Here is a 17,145-nt window from a genome sequence, read left to right on the forward strand (position 1 = left end):
TCTGCAAATAAGATCATTGTATCCTTTTTTTAGATTCCACATATAAGTGATAGCATATGACATTTGTGTCTCACTAACTTTACTTAGCATGATAATTTCTAGGTCCATCCGTGTTGCTGCAAATGCTGTTATTTCTTTCCTTTTAATGGCTGAGTAATATTCCATTGTGTACATGTACCACATCTTCTTTATCCACTCCTCAGTCAATGGACATTTAGGGTGCTTCCATGTCTTGGCTATTGTATATAGTAGTGAAATGAACTTTGGGATACATGCATCTTTTTGAGCCATGGTTTTCTCTGGATAGATGCCCAGGAGTGGGATTGCTAGATCAAATAGTAATTCTATTTTTAGTTTTTTGAGGAATCTCCATACTGTTTTCCATAGTCGCTGCACCAATTTACATTCCCACCAACAGCGTAGGAGGGTTCCTTTTTCTCCACACCCTCTCCAGCATTTATTGTTTGTAGACTTTTTTGATAATGGCCATTCTGACTGGTGTAAGGTGGTATATGGAATAAGGTTTAAGTAAGACCTTATAACTCAGATTGCTAACATGGGTAATGAAAAGAGCAAACACCCTGAGGCAAGAAAATGTAAAGCATGTTCAGGCATGATGAGCAGCTCTGTGGGGCTGTACAGAGTATTCACGGAAGGAAGCAATGAGATGCGGGAACAGATGTTGAGATGGAGTCAGTCTGCTGAGAACCTTCAGTACTAGACTGCAGGATTTGACTTTTCCTTGTAGATTAATTTTTCTTAAATTACTTTATGCTTTTACTTTACAGACAGCAATAAAATCTAGAAATACAAATTAGAAATAAAATATAAAACTGTAAGACTCAAATAGCATGAATGTAATAAAGGAAATTAATTTTTTGATGTAAAACCACTACTAATAACTTAGAACTTATAGTTATGAAAATATTTACAGAGAGACCCATGCACACATGCAGTGTAGTACAGTGTCAATTGTGATTACTTAATTCTGTTACTACTTTTCTCTATTCCAGTTACTAGGAAACTTTTTTTCAGACAGTAAATTAGCAAGCCATTTAGCCTTCATCTAATGCACAATATCACTTATATATTGAATTTTTCTCTTTTGCAATTGTTTAGAACAATTAAAGTATTATGACTTTCCACAAAACTCAACCTCTAGCACTGAAATCCTGCAGTGTGGCTTCTATTAAAATTTTCTGAAGCAAAATACCCACCAGAAGCCAAAGCTCTCTTTCTGGAGGCATTGTCTTCATCTTGAGCCCTTCCTGAGCCTCACTCTAGACCCATAAAAGGCTGCCCACCTCTCTAATGCACACTTGCATGTGCTTCATACATGATTATTCTCAGTCATGCCTTAAAGTGCAGAAACTGAGTTTTTCCAGCCTCTTCATTCTAACTCCAAGCAGATAAGAGTGGTAGACAGCTGTTTTTATTACTGTTTGCACACCAATAAAAATAGGGCATAACTGGAAGACCCTTGATAAAGGGCCCCATTTGCAAGCAATGGATGAGAGACTTTCTGCCTTTCCTCTATCTGCTTTTACCTCTTCTATCAGAGGAAAGATTAGCCCTCAAGCAATTCCCTGTCCCCAGCTTTGGTGAACATCTGTAATTGATAACAACTTTAGCCACCTATTAACTTATTTTCACCACACTCCATTCAATGGGAAGAGAAGTATTCTGACAAACGAAAAATACGTATGTATGCACAGGAAAACCACAAAAGATCTCACTATCAGAAGAGAGTAACCCAGATTTTTCATTTATTTAAAGACAGCATGAGATTCTATCAAATAAAAATTCAATTGTAGAAGAAGGATCTCCCAACTGAAAATCCATTTCTGAGTCCACAATTCATATTCATCACAGAAGCCACACTGCAGGATTTCAGTGCTAGAGGTTGAGTTTTGTGGAAAGTCATAATACTTTAATTGTTCTAAACAATTGCAAAAGAGAAAAATTCAATATATAAGTGATATTGTGCATTAGATGAAGGCTAAATGGCTTGCTAATTTACTGTCTGAAAAAAAGTTTCCTAGTAACTGGAATAGAGAAAATAACAGAATTAAATAATATTCAGAGTCCATAATTCATACTATGTGGTCCAGGGAGGGGAACCAAGGTACAAGGTTAAAAGTCCAAATCTCAAGGACTGAAATTTAAGTGAGGCATGTTGAGCAAGTCCCAAACAAGAACCCAAGTGAATTCCTATGGATATTTCTTATTAGCTCTTGTGAAGAATTTAACTAAAATCTAAAAGAACAATCTAGGGGTCATGGAATTTCCCTGAGAAGAAGATATTTATCTAAGGGTCTTGCTGATAACACTGGTATCTTGCTTTCTGTTGTTAGTAAATGTGATGTTGACATTAGCTTCCAGAGCACTTCTAAACGGTGCCCCATACTCTTTTCCACATTTGCTTATTTCACTTGTTATAGAAAAGGAAACTCTTCCAAGTGAAAATCCATTTTTGAGTCTGTAATTCATATGCAGCTCTGTGCTGAATCATTGGTGATGACTTTTTATGTCACCACATCAGTTATTCTGGATCAAAAGATTCTATTTATCTTTTATCCAAAGAAATCCTCTCAAAGGTGACTTTTATTGGGCCAGGGCATGTACTTATTTGAACATCTTTTATAAAGGTGGTTTCTTGTCCACCAGACCTGGAACAATTAAATTATACTTAAGGCTGACTGTAATAGTCATGAATTCTCCTTTAGAAGTTGTTTGCATCTTTTTTTTTAAATTACATGTTCAATTACCTCATATATGTTGGCTTCTTTATTCTCCAATTATACTTCCAAGATAGTCTCAGATATGAATTCTACAAAGGAAACCTGGGTACTATTTATTCATTCAATAGTTGTGTGAACATTTTTATTTCATTCTGTTTACTTTTTATTTCACATAAACACCTCATTTGGAAAGAAAAATCATCTTTCATTCCTGGGTTTTTATGTAAAATGTTCAAAACTCCAAAATTGGAGTCCAATTTAAAGTCATAGGCCTAAATGACTCGTGTCCCTGATTATGCCAAAAGATAAAAGAAGTAACATATCTCAAATACCCAATGCCATAATAAATAAAATTTTATCAATTCAAGATCATAACTGCAAAGCTCCTGGACTTTATTCTAGTGTGCTGCTTTTTTTTTGGGGGGGGGGTTGGTGTGGGGGGAGGCCATGCCAGTGACATGTGGAAGTTGCCAGGCCAGGGACTGAATCAGTGCCACAGCAGTGACCTGAGCTGCCGCCGCCGCAATGACAACGTCAAGTCCTTAACCCACTGCACCACAAGTAGAACTCCTAGTGTGCTGCTTTTTTATTATGGTTCCTTTCTCTTTCAAGAGAGTCCTTTTGCTATTTCAGAATTTTTTACCTTCTATCATTTCAGGTGCTGGATTATGAACAAGTGCCTAATATTCACCTTAGTATTGGAGTTAAAAACCAAGCTGAATTTCACCACTCAGTTGCTTCTCAGTTCCGAATGCACTCGACCCCTGTGAAAATTCAAGTTGTTAATATGAGAGAAGGACCCGCATTTCATCCAAATTCTATGACTTTCAGTGTGAGGGAAGGAATGAGAGGAAATTCCTTATTGAATTATGTGCTTGGCACATACACGGCTATAGATCTGGATACAGGAAATCCTGCAACAAATGTCAGGTACTACCGATATTTTGCTCATGTTAAAGTGATAAAAGCACGGTTCTGTCCTGTGTTAATTCATGCAGTGTGTGCTAATGTATGTGGGTTGAAATACTTTTGGAGTTTTGCTTTGCTTTTTGTGTGTGGCTGTTTGTTTTAGAAGACTACTGAGGCATTAACATTTTTTCAGAAGTCTCATAGTGTTTAAGAGGCAGTAAGGGCTTCAACTGGTTAAAAGAGTAATTATGTCCAGGGAGCAATTGTAAGATCAAAGAGCCACCTACAGTTATTCTTTGAGTCTCTTTGATCTCTTGTGTCCTGTTGTACTGCCCTGAACCCAGGATGATTAAGCCGTGTTATAAACATCATGAAAGATGAATCATTGCTTTTTTCCTTAAAAACCTGTGTTATCTAATGACTCAGGGGTTAATTTCAACCTCCTGCTTGACCTAAAACAAACAAACAAAAAAACATAACAGAAGAAGCTGAGTGAAACACAGACATTTGAGAAATTTGATGAGCCTAAAGAGAGTCAGGATTGCAAAAACAGAAAGGTAGGTATTAGGGGCATTAAGTACATAGATTATACATGAATTAGACCTATGGAAGATAATCTGGGAGATAACTATAGTGAAATATACAAGGTTTCTCTATATCTTCTTTGCCCCTCTTCTTTCTTCTTAATATTTTTGTTCTCTGCTTTTCTTTTTTGGCTGCACCCATGGCATATGGAAGTTACCAGGCCAGGGATCAAATCTAAGCCACAGCTGCGATCAAATCTACACCGCAGCTATAGCGACACCAGATCCTTAACCCACTGTGCCACAGCAGGAACTCCTTCCCAATATTTTTGGAGTGAATAAAGTCTACCGATGTATAAATTACTTTTGATATTAACAGTTTTGATTACTTAATCAGCTAATAAATTGGTAGACAACAAAAGTTATGAAGTCTATCAGAGGAAAGCATATACCATATAAGTGCCTTGAACATTTGAATTTGTGTGTTGTACAGAGAGCAGATTTTCTTCCAATATAGTCAAGAACTTTGAATCCACTATATGTAGCAAAAACCCACACAGGATGACTAGAAGATACCACAAGTCCTAAGAGGCCAACAATGAGGTGCTCTGAAATCAATAAGCCTTAAAATCCAGAGTACAAACTATACCACATTCAAAATGAATAAATCATACTTCCTCAATAGATAAGTGCTATGATGCTATGATTTGAAACACAGACCTGAAATAAACTCATACATTTTATTAATGATTATATTAAAAGCTGGAAGAGTAAGAATTATGAAACTATAAAATTGTGTTGTGAATATGTGCATTATATATTCAACATTAGAATTTTATTGCCTATACATTTTGTAAACTAAGTCAATTATCACTGTAAAGCATGCAAACCCCATATATTAAGTTTAACACATTGTGCGGCTTAAAATTACTGACTTTAATGTAAGCAAATGATGAATGTATTTATTTAAAAACAGGTATATCATAGGACATGATGCAGGCAACTGGTTAAAAGTAGATTCAAGGACTGGTGAGATACAATTTTCTAGGGAATTTGATAAGAAGTCAAAATATATAACCAATGGGATATACACAGCAGAGATCCTGGCTATAGATGGTAAGAAAATTTATCTTCAATATCTTAATAAAATTACTAGTGTTACATGAAATGCAAATAGTATTCTAATGTCGATATTAGATTGACTCAAAACATATCATTTACCGGTGTCCGTAAGACTTAGAAAGAGTTCTAAACACCTAAGTCAAGAACTGAATTCAGCATCCTTATAACCATATTTTACAGTTGTCATAATTTATATCACCAAATTCCAAAAAAAGAATTGTATGTGACTTAAGGTGTGAAGTATAAAAGTTAAAATATATAAATAAAATTCAGTTTTTGCCTATGACCTCTCATCCCTTGAGATGGTTGATCAACTTGTAGAGTATGTTAGAAATGTTTACTTAAAGTGACTGCTACGAGGAGTGCATAAAATTCAATAGGGTATCACCTGGGGGAAAGGCAGTGTCCCAAAGTGTAGTTATTTTATAGCCACTAAAACTAGCTCCAGTGAGAAGCCTGTGTGACTGTTTTTTGATTAGACATGTTGTCCAAAGAAAGATGTTAAGGACCAAGAAAACGCAAGAAACAGAGGATCCAAATTAAAAGCCATAAGCAGGAGTTCCTGTTGTGGCTCAGTGGTTAACCAATCCGACTAGGAACCATGAGGTTGCGGATTCAATCCCTGGCCTTGCTCAGTGGGTTAAGGATCTGGCATTGCCATGAGCTGTGGTGTAGTTTGCAGACGTGGCTTGAATCCCGTGTTGCTGTGGCTCTGGTGTAGGAGCCTACAGCTCTGATTCGATCCCTAGCCTGGGAACCTCCACATGCCGCAGGAGTGGCCCAAGAAATGGCAAAAAGACAAAAAAAAAAAAAAAAAAGCCATAAGCACAAATGCACTCAATTAACTTGTAATTGGGCTGTTCCTCGTGTGGGAAAATCTATTAAAGATTCCTCTTGGTGAGTAGCAACAGGAATTTGTTTAATGATTCCCTGGAGCAGCGCCTAGGAAACCAGCTACTGCAAAACAAAACAGCAGAAAAAGGAAAGTAACCAGGAAAGAAGAGGGAAACAAGATATTCCAGATAACATACCTAACAGAAGATAGATATTGTAGGTTTGCATTAAGTTTATATCTGAGCTTTACAGCAGCCAAACAAAGACAAAGATAAGTAGGCAGTATAAGACTGAAAGGGAAACCATGCTAATACCCAAGTAATTACAGTCCATACATCTGGTTCTTATCCTGTGAGCATCACTTTTAACATCTGGGTCAGCTATACAAATATTATAGTCTTATTTATTATCAGTATTCTAGAGATCCTATTCCTAAAATAAATTCTAGAGCCAAGTTGATCACAGCCTATGTTTGTACATGGGCCATATGTGAAAATCTTCAAAAACTAGAATAAAAAATTCATCATTTTAAGTAAATAAAAAGAGAGAAAAATATATCAACATGTATCCACAGAAACCTAACAACAAGGGCCATGGTTTATTTCCCTAAGCAGAGGATCTGCACTGCCACAAGCTATGCAGGTGGTTTGGATAAGTTTGCTCAAGGATGCGCAAAGTGCAAATGCAACGGGGTAGCACGTGCTGTCAGCAATAGCTTGAGCTGTGGGTTTGCCATAGCAAGAGGCCATAAAAAATTTCCAGAGGATCAGAGAACAACACGGAACAAAATCCATGGGATAATCTGGTGTCTCTCTAATAAACCTAAGTCTAAAGAGTCCAGTGCTGAATGGGGTATAGAACCATGTAGAATATGGGAGTTCCTGTCATGGCTCAGCAGTTAACGAACCTGACTAGTATTCATGAGGATGCAGGTTGGATCCCTGGCCTCGCTCAGTGGGTTAAGGATCTGGCATTTCACGAGCAGGTCAAAGAGGTGGCTTGGATCCCGTGTTGCTGTGGCTGAACTCATAGGCCAGCAGCTGTAGCTCCAATTCAACCCCTAGCCTGGGAACCTCCATATGCCACAGGTACATCCCTAAGGAAAACAAAAAACAAAAAACAAAAACAAAAAAACATGTAGAATATGAATAGGCTCCTGGTTTGTTATCACTAACTAAATGAGTCTACTACTTAGGTATACAGAGAACATCTTTAAAAGATATTTATTAATTTCTCAAAAAATGACCTAAAGATGATAATGTTCTACTTTACAAATGAGAAAGCTAAGACTTCTCTCAAGCTAAAAACAAAATAACTCTTTATTCAACATAAAGTAGAAAAGTGAAATGAAAGTCCAGACTCCTATTTTTTGGTCCTCTGCCTCTTCTAATAAACTATACTAACCCCAAAATCTGTTTCAAATAGGTTAGGAGAAAAATCTAATAGGTTTATACATTTTCAGAAGCAGAATTTCAGAGAGAAATCACATCTAAGGGATTTTAAAATAAACAGTGAAATAAAAGGAAAAAATACACGAACAATTAACTTCAAATTGCAGTTATTTCCACAAACACAGGACTCAATAGGTATCGAGAATGGAAGGCTCCAAGCTAGACTGGAGGATTTTCATTTTGGGGGGACAGGGTGGGAATAGAAAGCAGCAACCCTTCTCTGAGGAAGGACATCTAATTTGCACCCTGAGATGTGTAGGAGTTAGCAGACTGAAACAGGGATGAAAGACATTTTAGGAAGAGAGAATAGAAGGTGAAAGAGTTCCAAGTTAGGAAAGAACTTGCTCAAAGTACGAAAAAGAAGCCATGTACCTGGAGGGTAATGAACAAAAGACTGAAGCCGACAGGAACTTATCATGAACATTCTCAGGAGTCATTCAAACTATTCCTCTATGCTGCAGCATCATGAGATGTGAGAAAGAATTTTCTCCCTGACACCATTCACCCGAGCACCAATATGTTTTGCTGTTTCAGATGGCACTGGGAAAACGGCCACAGGAACCATATGCATCGAAGTGCCTGATGTCAATGACTACTGTCCAGTCATTGTTGCTGAAAGGGAAACTATCTGCATTACTTCTCCCTCCATCCTTATCTCTGCAACAGGCGTTACTGATCACTCTTATGGGGCTCCCTTTACCTTCTGTGTTGTTGATCAGCCCCCAGGGACAGCTGACAGTTGGGATATCAGATCAATAAATGGTGAGTGGAAATGCAAAGTTGCTCATCTTTTAAGACCATAAGCAAAACAATTACCAAATAATTCATCGAGTCACATAACAATTCTTTCTATCTCTATTTCCACAAGGGTGTAAAGATGGCATAGTAATATGTGTGTGTGTGCTACCTGTTGCTACTTAAAAATGAAGGCCTGACATTGATAAAAATGGAGATTAAATTTTGGGTAACATAACACATTATACACCTTGGGTTCTTTTTCCTGAAATGTTAAATGTAGAATAGAAAATGAAATGTTATGAGAGAACCTCATTTGAGCTACCATGGCTCTCTAATCTCAAATTCATTTGGGAAACAGGAAAGATGTCAGGAGGTGGGATGGCAGCATGGGGCTCAGACTACAGAGCCCAAGATGAGAGGAAAAACCCACCTTTACAAGGCCACCAAGTTCTCCATTAATCGTAAAATTATGCCAGAAAAAAATGCCACCATTAAGGGCTTAGTCAAAGGAGGAAAAGAGGCAAACCATAAAACCTTTTAGCTCTTTTGCACAAAACATATTTTAATATTTTAAAAAGCTAAGCACATTAAAGCAATTCCATTAAAATCAAGATAACTCTGAGTTCACCTTTCCCTACAAAGCCAAATATGATATTCTTAAATAATTGCTAACCACTTTTTCCTCATTCAGATCCTAGATATTATGAGTAAGAATATAATGAAAAATGTTCAACATGAAGGTTCATAATGGTGTTCAAATATTACATAGATTTTCCAGTAAAAAAATATAGTCACATTGGAAAGAATATCCTTAGGGTCCTATTTACATGCTGATGTTGAAGAACAGAATAAAATTCCACCTAACAGGCTGTGGCCTTGTCTTATTCACCTCTTATTTTGTGCACAGGTTACAGTTTGGTTGATACAGCTGGCTTATCATATACCTACCTGAAAGCAGTAACCCATAATAATAAAAATAATAATAATGGAGTGTTATGGATTAATCGATTACTATTCATGATTTAGGTACAAATCATCTCTAAACCCCCTCAGGTCAATAAACAACCTTCAACCTATGTTTTAAGCAACAGTTTCTATAAAGCTCAGTAAGCAATGGTAGCACAAAGAAGTAGGAAAAATAATAGTTATTGCAACAATTTTAAATGATAGGACAGCAATTTTGAATAAGAGATAACAGTCTTAAGGAGGGTGTTTGTAAGCTATAATCCTAAATAGAAGACTTCCAATATTTCCTTTCAATTCAGTATTCTTCACTCATTAAACAAGTATTTTTTGAGAGCATGTTATATGCCAAGTATTGCTCAGGACATAAGCATCAGGTCCCAGCCTGCTTTGTAGAAATAAAAATCCAGCAGGAAGAAGTACTGAACAATTAACTGCATGTTGAATTTAAAAAGTACCGTGTGCTCTATGACCAAAGGAGCATGGAAAAAAAAAAAAAAATCAGACCTTGGAGTTCCCGCTGTGCCACAGTGGGTTAAGGATCTGGCTCAAATTCAATACCTGGCCTGGGAACTTCCAAACATAGGTATGGAAAAAAAAAAAAAAATCAGACCGTCCTAAGTTACTATTGAGTATTAGGAAGGGTTACTTCCAAGAAATTTTAATTTATTTTCTCTCCCCACTCTTCCTTTCAGCTACCTCCGCAATCCTGACAGCTGAGCAGGCTTTATATCCCTTAGATTATGAAATCCCAATCCTGGTGAAGGACAGTTTTAACAGAGCATGCGAATTGCCACAGATTGTGGCGTTAAAGGCCTGCGATTGCGACAGCAACCACGTGTGCTTGTACCTGGGTACCACGGGCATCCACACTGGGGACGGCAGCTCTGTTACCAGTGTGTCTGTCACTGATGATCAAACTGGGACTTCAAATGTTGGACTTGGACCCACAGGGATGGGCATGATTGCTCTGGGCCTCTTACTACTGCTTTGTAAGTACTGGATTACACCCCCTCTTTTCAGCAGTTCTTCAAAATAAGAATGGAACCAGGCTGACGGGAATGACTTTATTCACTTGGCCATTTCTTTTTGGGTAGCTACAGCAATTTGGGGGCAAATTTGGGAAAAAAGCAATGAGACTGATAAGGGCCTGTCCTTGTTCAATAATGATAACTAAGAAAGTCCAGGGTCAGTGAGGGTCATAAAGATGGGACACATGCAAATCCCTGAGTATAACATAGCAGGGCATAAAGTAAATCCTATCATGAAAATTTCAGCAAAATGCTTTAAGAAAGGCTGAAGCAATTAAGTCAAAGTGGGAAGGCTAGGAGGTCTTGATGGAGGATGTGGCTTTGAGCCAGGCACGAAAAGCTAAGGCTCTTCTTTGAAGGAGGATGATGTGTGGGGAAATCTGAAAGGCAGCCTATGACAAAGGAACAGCACAAACATAAACACACATATATATAAACGTGCATGTATGAACATAGGGGACTAGGAAGCATAGGACTCGAATCCTGCATCTGCCACCAACCAGGTGGGCTCTTAGATTAGCAGGAGAAAAAGGACCTTATTTGCCTAATCTGTCAGTAAAATTTACCAGATTACATGATCTCAAACTCCTTCTATTCCAGCTCTAAAAGTCTATATGACCTTTTTTTTTAATAAACATGGATACGAATACTCATTCCTTTAGGAGAAAAACTGATGTTTTCTTCCATTTGTATTTATCCCTTGGGTTCTAAATATAATGCCACATTTTCCCAAAAACGATACATTCAATGACTTCCTAAATTGAGCAATACGCATTAACGCTTGCTTTCCATTTTCTTGGGCAGTGTCACCACTCTTGCTGCTCATGTGTTGCTGCAAACGAAAACAGCCAGAAGGGCTGGGGACAAGGTTTGCTCCTGTGCCAGAGGGGGGAGAAGGAGTGATACAGTCCTGGAGAATAGAAGGGGCCCATCCAGAGGACAGGGTGAGTGGACCATCATGTTCCGGAGAACCAAGGGCTTTCAATGGGATAGAGCAAAACCTGACAAGTATACACTACCCCAAAATGAAAATATGTCAATATTTAAATGTTTAACAAAAAGCATTTATTTCTAAAATCTTTTTTTCTTTTCAGGACATGTCAAATATACGTGCACCAGTGACAGTGACAGCCTCTAATACCCAGGATCGTATAGATTCCTCTGGTCAGTGGACACCAAAATCTGTTTTTCTTTTTAAATTTTGCAAAATTATTCAACCAGACAAATCTCATATGTATAAGTACCTTATTTTAAAAACAGGAGGTCTGTCACTCTCCTTGGATGATAGTATAATTGTAGGGAAAGTTACATGTTTGAAGTAGACCTTATTTTTCTCTTAAACTACTGACATGGAAGTATGACGTACCAATTAAAAGGGCAAACTCTGGAAGCAGAATGCTTGAGTTTGATTCCCAGAGCTGCCACTTACTAGTAAGAAGTCCCTGGAAGAGACAACTTCTCTGAGCCTCAATTTCCTTATCTTTGAAATTGAGTTTATGATAGCTCCTGCTTCAAAAAGTTGCTATGAGGAGTAAATGAGAGAGTGTGTGAGAATATATATACATATAATATGTATTATATATGTTATATATCATATATTATGTATGTATGTGTGTGTATATATATATATCACAAAATATACATTAGAATAGTGCCTTGCACAAAGTGCTACCATTATATGTAACATGAGCTGTTCCCCCAAAAAAGAACAAAAGAGTAGCAAACACCTCCTCCTAATAATACACTAAAGAACTTTTCTTAAATTCATATATGCATTTACCTTAATCTCTCAATCTCTCCTAATTTATCAAGTCCCGTGCATGCCTTAGAATGCTGAAAAACACCCAGCATTGGGCAATGATTGAACAAAGTAGGAAGGCTGCCCAGCTCTAGCGCAGACCTGAGATTTCCCAGGGATGGTTCCTGAGTATTCCAAGCCCAACTGTGGAGGCAAAGAGCTTCAGGCGGCTGAACACTGTTATGGAAGCCAAATCTCCATCCCACTCCCACGCCGGGGTGAATGAGAACTGTGTTAGTTTCTGCAGACGCATGGCTGACCTTGCCCTGGAGACTTCCTCTGTGGGTAGGAGTCCCCTCAGACAGGCCAGGGGAGCTCACCAGTGGTAGCCATGGAAGGAACCAGTGCTGGCCCAGAGGCCACGCTCATCTTGTCTCCTTCTACAGTTCTAGGCGTTTAAGTCGGGGGCGGGAGTGGGGGGGGGGTAGTTTGTACAAATGTGAGAAAGCCAAGCCTGAACGCCAGCTCCTTCTGTACCATTTACTCAGTTTTATTTATTTATCTATGTTTCCATTTACTTAGTTTTATATCATTAGCGAGCCTGGAGATTGTCGGTATAGTTTGCATTACTCCAATAGTAGCGTTCCAGAACCTTTTCTTTGTTGGGTGGTGCTGGCAGACAGCAGCTGACAGTGTTTTACATGGGTAAACAATGCAGACGACTCAAGCGCCACCATATGAACACCCTCTCCTTCCAGAAATCTACACTAACACCTATGCAGGCGGAGGAACGGTTGAAGGGGGTGTGTCAGGAGTGGAACTCAATACAGGTCTTGGGACAGCCGCTGGCTTAGTGGCTGGAGGAGCCGTGAGCACAGCCAGGAAGAGGAGCTCAACGCTAGGAACCCAGCGGGACTATGCAGACAACAGCCTGAACCTGGCCTTCTTGGACAGCTACTTCTCAGAGGTAACTCCCCTGCACAACATTCCACAAAAGAGTCTTGAGATTGAATAATAGTAATAATAATAATAATAGCCATAGATTCTTCTAAAATATATGCAGTTATTCTTGACTATCCCAATCTGGAATAAAGAAAAAATATTTCACACCTCCTTAAAATACACAAAGCCAATTTGCCAGAACATTTTATATTCAATTAGTATAATGCATCTACTCCTGTGGAAAAGGCTAGCATCTCTTCATTTTTCACTTCCCTTCCTCCATTTTCCTGTCTTTTGTTCCCTTCTGGTGCTTCCACTTTGTTGCCCATAGCAACAGCAAAGCAGGAGGATCCTGATCAAGAAAGCAAATGTGTATTCACCTTTGTTCTTTACGGTGTCCTTTCTGCTCTGCAAGTGCCTCCAACAGAAAGGAGATAAAAATAAAAGCCAGGACTGGGGAAGGAAGAGAGCAGTAACTCAGGAAAAGGGCATCACCACGACTTGGTGATAGATCGGGACCTGGTACCCAAGTCTCCTAATCTCTGTCCAGTGCCCCATGCACCAAGTATCCTCATCAAGGGAAGGATGGGTCTACGAGGCATCCAAGAGAAAAGACCCAAAGCAATGGGTTGGTCACACAGGGTAGCACAGAGGGTAAATAAAGACTTATTTTAAATTCTCTTGCGAATTCCTATGTAGTTCATTTATCTCACTTAATCAGCAGTCCATTTCATCTCATATTCCAATTAGCCTACTTTACTCCTTATATGGTAACACATGGGTTTCACCACTGCTCTTAACAAAAACCGCTAAAAATGTTGTAAATTGTAAGTTATATCTTAAAATTGGTAGTTATACATTGGTAGTTATAGGCTGTGCATGAAGCCTTAACTATTTAGATGAGTGACCACATACTATTATAGGCTGTGCATGAAGTCTTAACTATTTAGATGAGTGACCAATACCACCAAGTACATTTGACAAATGGGCAAAAATTATATATGTGTCATAGAAATGTCACAGATATTATATTCAAAGACCCATTCATAAAAATCATACTAATATTAAAGGAATTTTACCATTAGTGTAAAAATTGCACCGGGCATTTTTTTCATTTGGTTACAATCAGTGCTTTATGGGGCAAATAAAATTAAAGTGCATCCCTTTTCTCTATGGGCAGAGGTCAACTTTACCCAAATATTTTAACTCTGAATTTTGAAAATGGCACTGGATTTCAAAGTGGGGAGATGAAGGTTCTCCCTCTACAAGGTGAAGCCTCTACAGAACTGTACCAGTGCTTCTTTACTGTCACATTTTCATACCACCACCACCCACTCCAGCAGCTCACCTGTGCCCCAGGCAAGAGGAGGTTGTTTTCTTACTGTGTCAAGTAAAATGTTTAATGGAAAAGTTTTAAGATGATACCAAACTCATGAATAATTGATTTCAAGGGAGTTCCCATCATGGCGCAGTGGTTAACGAATCCGACTAGGAACCTCGAGGTTACGGGTTCGATCCCTGGCCTTGCTCAGTGGGTTAACGATCCGGCATCGCCGTGAGCTGTGGTGTAGGTCGCAGACGCGGCTCGGATCCCAAGTTGCTGTGGCTCTGGCGTAGGCTGGCGGCTACAGCTCCGATTCGACCCCTAGCCTGGGAACCTCCATATGCCGTGGGAGCAGCCCAAGAAAATGGCAAAAAGACAACAACAAAATAATAATAGATTTCAAGACCTAAAAATCATTCATTTCTAATGGCAGAATTTAGACTCTGATAGAGACCAGAGGGAAAGCAGCATGATGCAGTGGAGAAAGGATAGTTGGGTTTGAAGTTGTATTCTACAGCTAGTTAAAGTCTTAGGCCTGCCATTCGTGTTCTCTGGGCCTTTGGTTACCTTATTTATAAAAGAAAGAAGGGGTCAAATTATATCCAGCGATTTTAGATGATGTCGGGAAGACTCTATGGGATTTCATGAAACACACCAAAGGCAGGCAAGGGAAATGGGGAAGACAGCTGGCAGGTTTCTGCTCCCACCTGGCCCCTTCAAACAGAAGTTCCAGTTTCATCATTTCTACATGTTAGGGTCATACCGAAGATTTCATTTCAAGGGTTTGTCATTTAAAATAATTTGAAAATTACAGTAAGATAACACCTTGGTGCCTTCCCCCCCAGTAACCTAATCCCAAGCACCCCAGCTGTCTTCCCTCAGACCATGCAAAACTTCAGGAAACACTCCAACATAAATCTCTGAACCTTAGAGTTATGTACACCTTTATACAAGCTTGTATTCTAAGTTGATGAAATCTCTCTTCTTTAATACTGTTTTACACATAACTAAATATATTTACTGCTTTAAGACCACCTCAGAAACAAAAGACTATAAATCAAATGCACACTGATCTCCCTTTAAAAAATCTAATTATCTAGATATACAGCAAAGAATCAGTTTTCTGAGTTCAGTCCATAAAATCTTCTTAAATCAGACATCTCTAAGGCATGGTGGTTGTTCCTCTCTGATTACTTTAAGAGAAAAGACACTTCTAATTTTCATTTTTTTTTTCTTCTAATTTTAGAAAGCATATGCTTACGCAGATGAAGATGAAGGCCGGCCAGCAAACGACTGTTTGCTCATTTATGACCACGAGGGAGCAGGGTCTCCTGTGGGCTCCATTGGTTGTTGCAGTTGGATTGTGGATGATTTAGACGAAAGCTACATGGAAACGTTAGATCCAAAATTTAGGACTCTTGCTGAAATCTGCTTAAACACAGAAATTGAACCATTTCCATCACAGCTGGCGTGTATACCCATCAATACCGACCTCCCTTTACTTGGACCAAATTACTTTGTTAATGAGTCTTCAGGAATGACTCTCTCAGAGGCTGAGTTCCAGGCAGAAATGGCAGCACCTGAGCCCACAATTCATGGGGATATTGCAGTGACCGAGACTTACACTACGGCCGATCCATGCGTGCAACCCACTGCAATTGTTTTTGATCCTCAGCTTTCACCCAACATTGTAGTAACGGAAACAGTATTGGCACCTGTCTACGATGTTCAAGGGAATATTTGCGTACCTGCTGAGTTAGCCAACACACACAATGTAATCTATGCTGAGAGAGTGCTGTCTAGTCCTGGTATGACTGATATAAGCAATAGTAGCATGACCGATGGTTGTGTAGGACCCACAATGAGTGGCGGTATTTTGGTAGGACCAGAAATTCAAGTGATGCAAATGGTGAGTCCAGACATTCACTTAAACCAAACCATTGGTTCCACATCCCCAATGACATCTCGACACAGAGTAACACAGTATAGCAACATACATTATTCCCAACAATAAGTGCTTTACGGTCAGTATTCTCCATGGAGACCTTGCACCTTGTAATCACCAGAATACCATCAAAGATGTATATACAGTATTTAACATTTTAGCAGTCAACAAATATTTGAAAATTCTAACTCAATGAGACTTTAATTGTATCTTTTGGGGGGATAAATATGGCCAAATACTAAGGTAAACCTTAAAAATTCTTCCTGATTTTAAATAACATACAAAAAAATTGATATTTTTACATATTCTGATACTGTCTAATAAATAGCACATAACTCATAAGGTGAATCTTAGAGGTGACTAGGCTAGAGAACTGGTCATGTAAACCAAGATGGCCTTGTTCTTGAAGTTTGCCAAAGAAGTCTTATCTGCATTCACCAGCCATATTTATCCTTAAAGAAGTACTTCTTTTTGTTTGTTTGTTTTTAGTTTGTTTGTTTGTTTGTTTTGCTTTTTAGGGCCACACCCGCAGCATATGGAACTTCCCAGGCTAGGGGTCGAATCGGAGCTATAGCTGCCAGCTAAAGTGGGATCCAAGCAGCGTCTGCAACCTACACCACAGCTCACCACAACACTGGATCCTAACCCACTGAGCAAGGCCAGGGATCAAACCTGAATCCTCATGGATCCTAGTCAGGTTCATTAACTGCTAGGCCACAAAGGGAACTCCCTAAAGAAGTACTTCTATTAAAAATTTTTGATTGAAAAAGTGAATTAAATGTTCATTTTTGAGGGGAAATTGAACAAGATGGAAAATCCATCAATCTGAAGTTGTTTGTCTCTTCAAATGGTTTCTCAAGAGGGCATGCTTCTTATGATACAG

General features: G+C 38.8%; 1 protein-coding gene across 1 annotated transcript in view; it reads left to right on the forward strand.

The window, feature by feature from the left end:
* DSG4 (desmoglein 4) overlaps positions 1 to 16,331 on the forward strand; it is a 35,414-nt gene extending 19,083 nt beyond the window's left edge. The window contains exons 9-16 of the mRNA XM_047792090.1: positions 3,400 to 3,671; positions 5,151 to 5,290; positions 8,116 to 8,343; positions 9,978 to 10,274; positions 11,118 to 11,257; positions 11,408 to 11,477; positions 12,810 to 13,018; positions 15,564 to 16,331. Coding sequence (XP_047648046.1) covers positions 3,400 to 3,671; positions 5,151 to 5,290; positions 8,116 to 8,343; positions 9,978 to 10,274; positions 11,118 to 11,257; positions 11,408 to 11,477; positions 12,810 to 13,018; positions 15,564 to 16,331 — 2,124 coding nt within the window. The remainder of the gene's footprint in view (positions 1 to 3,399; positions 3,672 to 5,150; positions 5,291 to 8,115; positions 8,344 to 9,977; positions 10,275 to 11,117; positions 11,258 to 11,407; positions 11,478 to 12,809; positions 13,019 to 15,563) is intronic.
* Positions 16,332 to 17,145: the final 814 nt, after the last annotated feature.

The sequence above is a fragment of the Phacochoerus africanus genome, chromosome 8 (genome assembly GCF_016906955.1).
Source record: "Phacochoerus africanus isolate WHEZ1 chromosome 8, ROS_Pafr_v1, whole genome shotgun sequence".
NCBI classification, from domain to species: Eukaryota; Metazoa; Chordata; class Mammalia; order Artiodactyla; family Suidae; genus Phacochoerus; species Phacochoerus africanus.